The 10522-nt window shown below is 51.8% G+C and overlaps 3 protein-coding genes across 3 annotated transcripts; 1 reads left to right on the top strand and 2 right to left on the bottom strand.

The window, feature by feature from the left end:
* Window positions 1-4151: 4151 nt before the first annotated feature.
* Window positions 4152-4562, top strand: COCMIDRAFT_8037 (uncharacterized protein; the record flags this gene model as incomplete). The annotated part of the gene is made up of 1 exon (XM_007692902.1): window positions 4152-4562. The coding sequence occupies one exon, from the start codon at window positions 4152-4154 to the stop codon at window positions 4560-4562; it is 411 nt and encodes a 136-aa protein (XP_007691092.1).
* Window positions 4563-6422: 1860 nt separating this feature from the next.
* On the bottom strand, window positions 6423-6596 carry COCMIDRAFT_103623 (uncharacterized protein; the record flags this gene model as incomplete). Its single annotated transcript, XM_007692923.1, has 1 exon — window positions 6423-6596. A coding segment is annotated over one exon (174 nt), but the record flags the coding sequence as incomplete, so codon positions are not given.
* A 1388-nt stretch (window positions 6597-7984) lies between these two features.
* Window positions 7985-9313, bottom strand: COCMIDRAFT_103618 (uncharacterized protein; the record flags this gene model as incomplete). The annotated part of the gene is made up of 6 exons (XM_007692924.1): window positions 7985-8084; window positions 8142-8380; window positions 8433-8562; window positions 8615-8743; window positions 8790-9135; window positions 9202-9313. 6 exons carry the CDS (start codon window positions 9311-9313, stop codon window positions 7985-7987), a joined length of 1056 nt encoding a protein of 351 aa, XP_007691114.1.
* Window positions 9314-10522: the final 1209 nt, after the last annotated feature.

Consider the following 10522-nt stretch of genomic DNA (forward strand, 5'->3'; position numbering starts at 1 on the left):
ACCTTCGCAAGTACCAGTAATGCTGAATGACCGTTCTCTCAATTAGAAAACAAGCAAAAATAGTACCAAAAGTGCCCAAGTTCAAGGCCACGAACACCTCCGACTTGGCGTAGATCATTCCAAAAAATACTTTGGTCCTCACTGCAACAATAGTTGTGGATGCGGGGTACGTTTACCAGATAGCAAGAAGGAAAAAGCAAGAATGGTGACTATCAGTAGGCGTCGGAAGACCTTCTGAACGTCCAGTGCCAAGGCCCTAATGATTTGGAGCGCCAACACATGGGCTCTGCGCAACCACTACATAGGTGCAGACGTGTTTGTAACTTGCCTTGATGATCGTTGCTTGATTTTTTGATGTATGGATTGGAAAAAGGGTCAGGTGTCTATGCAGGTGTGTTGATTGGACTGGCAGATTGTGATCTGTGGCCATTAGAAGATTATGATATTCATTGGCGAAACAAATGTGCAATGACAGGTCGCAGTCAGGATTGCGATCGCCAAAGCCTCTGCCAAACGAGCATGTTGATTGAGTGAAGGTCGGCCAATCCTTATCAATGACTGCCCACATACTCCGATGGTAGTAGTACAAGAGGCTTGACGCGTACCCTAGGACAACCCCTCCGGTGCACACACGCAGCTTATACCCCACGTCCCTGGTCAAAATTACGCGTCACTGACGCACTAGATACACTAACAGACTTCCGGGACGAGGCGTCAGAATCTGATTATCACATGCTTTAGCGTTTGTTCAAGCTTTTTTTTCTGCGATGCATAAAGACGCCAACGCTTGCGAATGTTGGTGTTGTGACTAGTAGTGCTGACCCCACTTTGATACAGCAACGGCAACGTACTCTTACCGGAACGTTAAAACAGCTTAAATTCCCAATGGGTCTTGATGTGGGATGTGGCATGCACATGGAAAGTGAGCCGATCACTTGTAAGGTTGCGGCTGTCAAAAGATAAAGACGTAGACTACGTGTGTCCGGCTTGGTGTTTTAGGTGCGGGCAACAGAAATACAGTTTGATGATATCATCCAGGAACGCCTTGAAAAGAAATCTTATGTCTGGTTCTTTTTTTTTGAATGTCATTCGATGACTTGAAAGTATTCTGCAGCAAGCAGAGTAGGACCAATCGTTCTTGGGGGTTCTCAGCTGCGAGAAATGCGCCATGCTCCACCAACTTGCGCTAATCTCGCTCGTATCGATGCAACAGCTATACTAACCGCTATGTGCGAGGACACTTCATGGTCAATGATCCCTTGACAATGGTTCATGCGTGTTACCATCTAGTCAGTCACACAGTCTCCGGTCAAGCATTTCCGCTACACTCGGGATATTTCTTTGACACACACTTGTTTAGTGTATTGAGGCATTCTTCTAGTTCTAGAACGAAAAGAAAAAAAATGCTCCGAGACGTCTTCCAGCTTGTTGAAATATTCTAGTGGTGTTTTTTTCTTGGTACTCCGCACTCTTTCACCGGACTATGGGCACAGTGTGGGGTTGGTGGCTCACACGGGCCAGCATGACAGGGCAAGTTGGATCTAAGTCACACCGCTTATTTCACGATTCCTTGGTGTGCATCCCTCGCTGTTGGCGCCACGGCAGCCGGCAGCCTTTGCAGGATGGAAACAGGCTAGGGGGAGTGTGTTTTTGGCAGGTGGGCAAGATGCAGACGTGCATACGTCGTCTTATTATAGGCCTGGCAGAGGAAGCGGATTCAGAGTGGCCATGCAGGAGGTCATGCTTTGGGACTGGCTGCACGATTGGTGTGGCCATGGCTAATGCGTGACATTGAATCATGACGTCTTTTTTTCGAAAAAAAAGACACCAAAACCAATTCCAAGGGATTCGATGTCTACTGGTGCGGACCGACCGGACGTGTGCTCGTCCAGGTGGCTCTGCTTACATGTCGCCACCTGGACAGTTGTTGAGGGTCGCATCTAAGCCGGACATAAGGATCCATCACACATATTAAAAATGAGATGGAGTTAAGGTGAGTTTCCATGGCATAGGTGGGCCGCTGTGGCTGGCCTGGAATGCACGAGGTATGTGGTAGCGCAGGTGGTTGGCTCCGTGGGACTAAGTTTTCGATCGATGACAGATGTCAAGATAAGACGGGTAGGCTGTTACAGGCATGGGTTTCAGGTGTATTGAAGTTTGTTGCTGCTATACTCTAAGCTGCCGGTGTATGTATGCATAACGAAGATCTTTGCAAGGAGAGTAAGGGAGGCTGGTGCGTGTAGAGATAGCCGGTATACATCTGGGGATATGGCCGGTGGATGCAGGGATGGGCAACGGCCTAGAAGCGCCGAATGTAGAGTGTCGTGTAGTCGAGCATGAGGCGTAGCTGTGTGAGATGTAGCTGAAGCGCGCGTACCTATGTCTGTTGTAGAAGGTCGCGTCTGCAGGGGCCGTCGCTTAGTAGGTACTTACACAGTAGGAGCAGCGGAGATAAGATAGCAATAGCGAGATGCAGCTCCGGAGGAATTTGCTCGGGTAAGCTCCGCCGGAACTCTCCCATCTTTTTCTCCATCTCACGCCATGGCGCACGCCGCGAGTGGTGAAGTCTTTCAACCCACGCCCCCTCCCCCCTCCCCCGTCTCCCCCATGCCGTGGTATCGAGGCTCCGAGGCTATCTTCGGCTTAGCATGACCGGAGGAGGTGGTGGACAGCATGGCGCGGATCCGCCTGCGACCGATGCGCAACCCCCGCATCATGTGCCCCCCGAGACTGGTTAGACATTTCCCCTCCCCCCCAGGAACGTTCGCTGAAAAGCAAATGACCATGACATGGCACCAACGACGTGAGGTGTCGTATGCACGCCTACTGCTGTCCTCTGCGCCGTCGAGGAAATGAGCCTACCACCCTACGAGCCTATAGCGCGACCACGACACGGCGGCGGGAGAGCGTCGCGTCATTCTCTTACCTGATGCAGCCATTGCTTGGTCAGAAACGCCCCCCCACGAGTGCTAGCCACCGAGCACTCTAGCTACATCAACGTGGTGGATCATGCTCTCCTGTCTACTCCACCCACCGACCAAGCACCGGCAGCCTGCATCCCAGCTTTGCACATTTCCACCATGCCCTCGACTCCTGTCCACTCCTGTTCAGTCGACTCCCCCGCCCATGCCGCCGCCGCCATGTCGGTCCCTCTCTGCTCACCATTCACTTGCCACCCGTGCGACCACCCTTTGGACCGACGCTTCCGACAAATCTTATCGCCGTGACTGCCTATGCTATTAATTCACAAGCGCTCGACATGGCCACCCTTTCTTCTTCCTCAATCACAGTAGTCTATCCAATCTCCACTCCGCCGCGTCAAACAATTAACCTTCTTGCCAAGCCATCTTGGTACTCGCCCATCTACTTCCAAGCCCTAGCCACCACCAAGCGCGCCTTGCCAGTCTCGGCATACCCAAAACCGTCCGGCAACCAATAAACTACACCACCACCAAGCAGTGATACGCTACTGAACTTACAAGAAACACCCTTTTGCCTGTGCATCTATCTTGCCAAGCTCGTCGAGCCCCACAAACAGCCTCAGATTCGCCGTCGATCATACTTGCACACACAAGAGGCTTACGCAGTTGAAACGCGCACCTGTTTGCAGTCTTATCTGTCAACGAAGCCGCCTTCACCGGAAGCCTGCCGCACCAATACTATCGACATTTTCAAGCGCAACTGGTCCGCCAAGCTCAAGCGCGCGGAAGCATCTGCAACATCCCGCGCTGCAACCCTAGGCCCCAGGTCCTCTGCGGAACCAGCTCTTTTATGCTAAGCGGAGTTATCCATAGACTAGTTGCCCACTAGCTCCACAAGCGCCTACTTTGGAAGCGTCTCAGTTGCTTTTGGTAGATCCCCAAGCCGTTCCAGCCAGTTACAGGGCCCATTTAACACACGCAAGGCTCAGCGGAAACTCACTTGGCAGCGCTACGGCCTTACCCACGGACGACTCTAGTCTTGTCACTCCTCCATTACGCATACCCCTCTGTTCACATATAAGGACTGCCCTCGGCCTCTCGGTCACTCCCCCACAACACACAAACACCACACTCCACCAAATCCATCCTTATCACTTACAAATACTCATTCGCCCTAAGCCAAAAAAAACAACCACTTCTCTACTCAACATCAACATCCATCCTGGCGCAATGGCTTCCACCCGCCCAACCTACCACATCCCCTTCCCCACGTCGTTTCTCGCTGTCAACACTCCCGTCAAGAAAACCGTCGCAGCTGTACCTGCCGCAGAGCCCCTCGTGCCTGCTCACGGGTTTCTTTCCAACCGACAGAACAGCGGACGTCATCAGTCCGTATCCTCCATCTCCAGCAACTCAAGCATCGGAGCTCCGCCCTCAGAGGCTAGCACTCTCAGCCCGCCATCTTCTCCCACCGCCACAAAACATGACGATTCACCAATCCTTGGCCTTAAGATATTCTCTCCTCTTGCGGTTAATGCGAAGTATGCTGCCCCGCCGGGCAGTCTTAAGGAGATGAGCGCTGCTGAGCGACAGAGGCGCATGAGCTTCGAGAGGTCGGCTTTCTTGTCCAACATCGAGTAGATGCTTCTCGTGCAAGCCAGTAGCTGCAAGAGCAGTTTGCCCTACACTGTCCCGGCAACAACTTTCAGTTGCAACATGCAGCACCTTGAGCTTTAAAAGCATATTGCTGCATTGGCGTTTACGATGTTACGATACCATTTCATCTTTTTTTCCTTTATCCTTTCAGAAGTCGATATCAACATGACAAAAAATCACTCGCGGCTCGGTGGTTTTGGGTGGGACGGCATGGAATAGGCGTTTTGATTCATTTGTGGGATTCCAGCTAGCTAGGAATAAGCGGGCGAACTAAGATACTCGGACCAAAAAAAATGACAGTATCACCTGAGGACACCCTCTTTTTTTTTCTTGCCTTTTGATGTGCTGTTCCAAGTGTGATGCAAGAATAATACCATGTGGCTGCAGCGGTGGAGAAAAACCTTGCCATCCACCCACCCAACCCCCCACTCCGCCGGCCATTCCAATTCTCGTAACAGCAACATCATCTTCTCCACTCTTTTCCCGCGTGGCCATCCCCTAAACAGACACCTTGTAACACTTGATTCCCCCTTGTTCTTCTCCACATTAAGCAGGACCCTCAAACAAGAACCCTGGCTACATGGGAAAGGGAAAAAAAGCTTAAACGTGCTTATACGTTGAGTCCCTTGCAACAGTGGCCTGATAATAGTTGCAAACTACTACTACTATGTAAACCAAACCATTAAGACCAAACAACCATGGCGTGCCTCGTACGATTATTCACAATCATGACTACCACCACGTCTGCATGTGTGTGTTTTTTTTTAAGTGTTCAACAACAGCAAATACCGTTTTACCTAACACAAACACATCGAGTCTCTGAAAAATCAAATACTCGATGCTAAAAGGGGGGAGGGGTTGAGACACGAATCCTTCCATGACAAAAACACAGCAACATTGATAAGACTGGGAAGAGAGAAAAAAAGCAAGGGAAGCCAAGACGAGCAAACAATACACCGCTCCGCCCGCGCCTGCGCCCCGCGCCGCCGCCGCCGAGCCTCCCCCTCTCCCCCCCCTTCTTGACTCCTCCTGTGCTTTTACTTGCTTGGTTTTTGGGCTGGGGCTGGGGCTGGGGCGGGGTGGATGTCACATCGTTATTTCCTCGTACTTCCCCCCCCCCCCCCTTTTTTTTTCTCTCTTGGTCATGAGGGAGAGGATGTCTTGGCGGGGGGGTTGTTTTTTTTAAATGTGCACAAGATGCGGATGAAAGTTTGGGGGGGTGTCAAGGTACTAACGAAGACGGAAGGGGAGATTGTTCCGAGTACCGTACCGTGGTATTCGCATGTCTACTTCCCTCTTCTTCTTGTTCTTTTCCGTATCTCGGAAAAGAAGAAGAAGAAGACGCGCCATCTCTCACTTTTTGTGCATTGATTCCTTGTCACGGATAGCAATGTGCGGTGTATCCGTGTATTCATTTCTACACCGTTACCGTCTTTCTCTTGCAAGACCAACATGGGGGGGGGGGATACACGGTCACATGCTCCTCACGGTCCTTCAATACTACGTATGCGCTGCAGCAACGGGCCATCCGTCGTTCGAGGACACGACAAAAAAATGAAGGAGAGATATATATATGTTCACGTGCCCTCGATACATGGACCCTTTTTTCTTTTCTTTTCTGGGTCAACGATGGAGATGGGATGCGCGGTGAGGGAGTCAACAACTCAACACACATGAGTGTATACGCGTGGTGTTCGATAGTTGGTCAGAGAGGTATGGTGGAGGCGGTATGGACTATGAATGCAGCAGTCACGTGCGGTGCGTTGACTGCGGTTACGCTACGAAGCGCCATACGCGCATGGAAAAGCGATGGCTCTTATTAGGTAAGACGGAGACGCGAGGTGTTTAGTAACTAGTTTCACATATAAGCAATGTCCGACGTTTTGGTAGGAGAGTAAAGGAAAGAAAGAAAAATGCTAGTAGACGAAACAGCGAGTGTAGAGCTTGTGACATCTTACATCTTTCCAAAAAAAGGAAAGCAAACTCAACAACACAGTCAGTAATGTAGACCTTTCGCAATGGGTGACAGTATACCAGTTACAATATGAACAATATAATAGTTTTTTAGTAATAATTCGACCGTATACCATTACATATATATAGCACCCAGCACTAGCAACCCCCACCCTCCAGAAAGTCCCCCCCGCACCACACTTCCTTCCAGCTAGAAAAGACATGGATAGTATACTATAGAGAATTTCCGCAAAAGAGTACCGAATCATAGTTGATTGGAAACCTCTCAGCCACATACAACCGCTCAGGCCCGAGTTTGTAGTAAAAAAAGACCAAGCCAAGCCAAAAGATGTCCTAGGACTCAAAATACAAACAAATAGTAATCCAAAGAAAAGTGTTCCAGACAGTATCTTAGACATCTTTTTCCCTTTTTTTGGAGTAAAAAAAAGGCCCCCGCCCCCTTCCATCCGACGGTACTTCCCCCGCCAGCACGACACATCCTTTGCATAGTTGTAGCAATGGTGTGTGTGTGTGTGTAGACCTCGATATAAGAGAAACTTGTAAAAAGAAAACGGGAGGGATAGAGGAAATAGAGCTTGAGGGGGAGAAAAAGCGTCATAAAAGAGAGAAGGCTTTAATATAAGCGTACAAGAAAAACGGTGGTTATTTGCCGCAACCCTCTCTCCGCTGTGCTTCCCATTTTGACTAAAAACCGGGCGAAACCCCGAGTCACAAAAAGCGGAAGAAGGGGAGAAAGGGAAGAGGAAGGGAGTGAAAAATGTTCCAATTCAACTTTTTCTTTCTCAATTCCACACACGTACACACAACATACCACACACACACGACAGAGAGAGAGAGACAGAGGGCTAAACCAGTTGGACCAGATAAAAAAAAAGATAAAAAAAAGCGGGAGATATCGGGCGGGTTGAGATAGGTCGAAACTAGGCACGAGAGAAAGAAGAAAAGAAAAAGAAGATGAATGCGGGTTAGGGACAAAAATTCCAAAGAACAACAAGGTCAAAAAAAAAGACACAGAAGATAAAACAACAAAAAACCCAGAGCCCAGTTCCCAATTCCCAGAGAGAGAGACGACGATGATAATGTGTGTGTGTGCGTGTGTGCGAAAATGTGTGTAGTGTGATGCCCCATTTCGCATCCCCAAGATTGGAAAAAACAAAAGGACTAGGCCCAGGGAATCTTTCAACGCCAAAAACACCAATGCTGCGCTCTCTATGTGTCAATAGCTAGAGGCAATGATATCTCCCAAATCCCAGTTCGTGGCCGCAAGTGTGCCTCATCAGTGGCACGATCGGGAGTAATGATCGTAAAAGGGCTCGTGTATTATGTAGTAAGTGTAGACGGAGGAACGCGCGTGCGCAAATTTCGAAGGCGGAGCACTCAATAGGCCCGAGGCCGAGCGGGCGACAGAGGACCGTGGATGTTGTATGGGCAAATCACAATATGCCAGAGTCTTTGAGCGCATTTTGTAGTATCGTCTCCTTGACGGCGGCGAAGACGAGTCGGATGTTTGATGTATCGGTGGCTTGTGTAAGGCTGTCTTGGTTAGGCGTGCATAGTGGGGGGGGGGGGGTTTGGATATGTTATTCTTACTGAGGATAGAGATTCAGGTGTGCCCGATTTACCTGATTAAATCTCCACAACAGATATTTTGCGGCACGGTTGACGTCGTTGCCGCCCGAGTAGTCTGGGAAGTAGTTGCCGAGCGGTGATCGTGCAAGCTTGGCTTTGAACAAGTCGACCTTGTTTAGGAAGAGAATGATACTTGTTCGCATGAACCATCGACTGTTGACTACCGAGTCAAAAAGCACCAAACTCTCCATCATTCGATTCTAGGCCGCGAGTCAGTACTAGACCCAACGAACAGGTGGTTGGAGTGTATACTTGTGAGCTCTCTTCCAGCAATACCTGGTCGTATTCGCTCAAGGCTACGCAGAAAATAATGGATGTGACGTTCTCGAAACAATGTATCCATTTCTTGCGTTCGCTCCGTTGGCCTCCAACATCAAACATACTGTTTCAGGTTAGTCCGAGCACCAGACACATGTTTGAAGTCGCGCACGCACTGGATGCTAAGCTGGCCCATTGTAAATCGTGTTTCATAAATGCCAGTTGTCTTGGTGCGCGCTCGTAGGACGTCGGATTCGACGGGCACGTAGTTGGGGTCCGATATCCGTTCCACCTCGTCGAAGAAGCTACAAGTGTCAGCCAAGTCGATGGAAACGTGATGCGCAAACGTACTAGGGCGCAGAGTCCATGAGGTAGAATTCGCTCGAGTGCTCTAGCACCTTTGGTATGCAAGGGTCGCGCCACATGGATGTGATGGCCTGGCCTACTCTTTGATCGAGTGGCTTTTCCGGATCTGGATCGACGGTGTAGTTGGCCAGATAGTCGCATAGCTCGGCGTTGCCTGGTTTCTCGCACGTAATGTCGAATTGCCTCATGGCGCCAATAAGAGCCTTTGCACAGTCGATGACGTTCTTGTAGATGGTCAGGCGGTACATGGCAAGCTCCTCCTGCGTGTAGCCGTTTTGGTGTATAATCTTCATTTGCTTGACAATGGTCGACTTGCCACTCTCTCCGGAACCTGTAGGGGCGGGTTAGCAGGGCTGAATAGAGCAGGGCTGGCCAGCGCTTTTTCTTGGCCACTCACCCAGCAGCAGGATCTTGCATTCTCGCCGTAACCTGCGCGAGTCCTCCTCGAGCTTGCGGTCGATGGCCTGGCTGCGCTTCTTTTGCTCGACATCGTCGTTGTTTGTGCTCATGCAGATACCCATGGTGGCTGTCGTCTAGTGCGGCTCGCGGCCGCGGACGATGATGGACGTCGGGCGCGGGACAATGGGTGAGCACCGGGCCCAGCGCGTCGCGAGGACGTCGTCTGCGTGTAGTCGGGGCGGGCGCGATGGATTGTGGAGAGTCGATGGCGGCGCAGGGGGGCGCGTTGGAGTGGTGGAGCTGTGGTGATGGTTCCCGTCGGGTGAATCCGACACGCAGCTCGGGTCAAAGGGGGCCTCGCAACGTGGGCAGTCGGAAGGGGCGACGGGCGCCAGGATGGGAGAGAGCTGGATGGAGGCGGGGCCTGGGTGGGTGGGCGCTCGCAGGCGGAGGGGTTCGTAGCGACGGTGTTGGTGGTGGTGGTGTTGAATGGTTGGTAGGGTGGTGTTGTCGAGCTAGATCCGAGACTCCAGGGCTGCTGTTGGCTCGTGCGGAGGAGGCTTCCCCAGCAAGTTGACGAGGAAGGCGCGGGATCTGGAGTCGGCGAAGCTTGCAACGTCGCCGGGCACTGCAAACGCCGCTGCTGACAGGTCAACAAGCCTCGTGGCTGGAGACGGTAAGTACAAGCGGCGAGGGCGAAGCGGTGCTGGCTGTGGGATGGGCGCGGTGGTCGGGCGAGGTTGGTGGATTGGTCACGGCAGGGTGATGGCAGAGGAGATGATGGTTGATGGCAGCGGCAGCAGCAGCAGCAGTGCCGGGGCTGGCGGCGGCGGCGGCGGTGGTGATGATGATGATGATGATGATGGGAGTCGGGTGCTGCTAAGCCTCATTCAATCCGGGATGCCAGGACAGCGATCAGGGTCAAATGGCACAGGCCAAGGCTGTGGAACACGGCGCTGAGGCGGGCGCGCAGATGGCAGAGGCAGAGGCAGAGGGAGGGCGGATGCTGGCAGCAGTCGACTGCTACTCTACTTGCAGTACTACGGCTGCTACGGCAGGGAGGGAGTGGGTGCGAGGCAGGACAGGGCAGGACAGGGCAGGCCGGCCTGTCTGGCACTCTCTCTTCCGTCCTGGACGCCCTATGCGACGGCACTCATCATGGGTGCCAGATGCGGCATCCAGCTGTCATTGGCAAATTGCGGGTTGGCATCTGGCGGTTGGCAGTCGAGCAGAGTGTCCCCTTTCATATTACCGCCCCTGCAGCAGCAGCAGCAGCTGCTGCTGCCGCCGTTCATGGTGCTCGTGGTACTCATCATCGA

This window comes from Bipolaris oryzae (genome assembly GCF_000523455.1).
Source record: "Bipolaris oryzae ATCC 44560 unplaced genomic scaffold scaffold_145, whole genome shotgun sequence".
Lineage (NCBI taxonomy): Eukaryota > Fungi > Ascomycota > Dothideomycetes > Pleosporales > Pleosporaceae > Bipolaris > Bipolaris oryzae.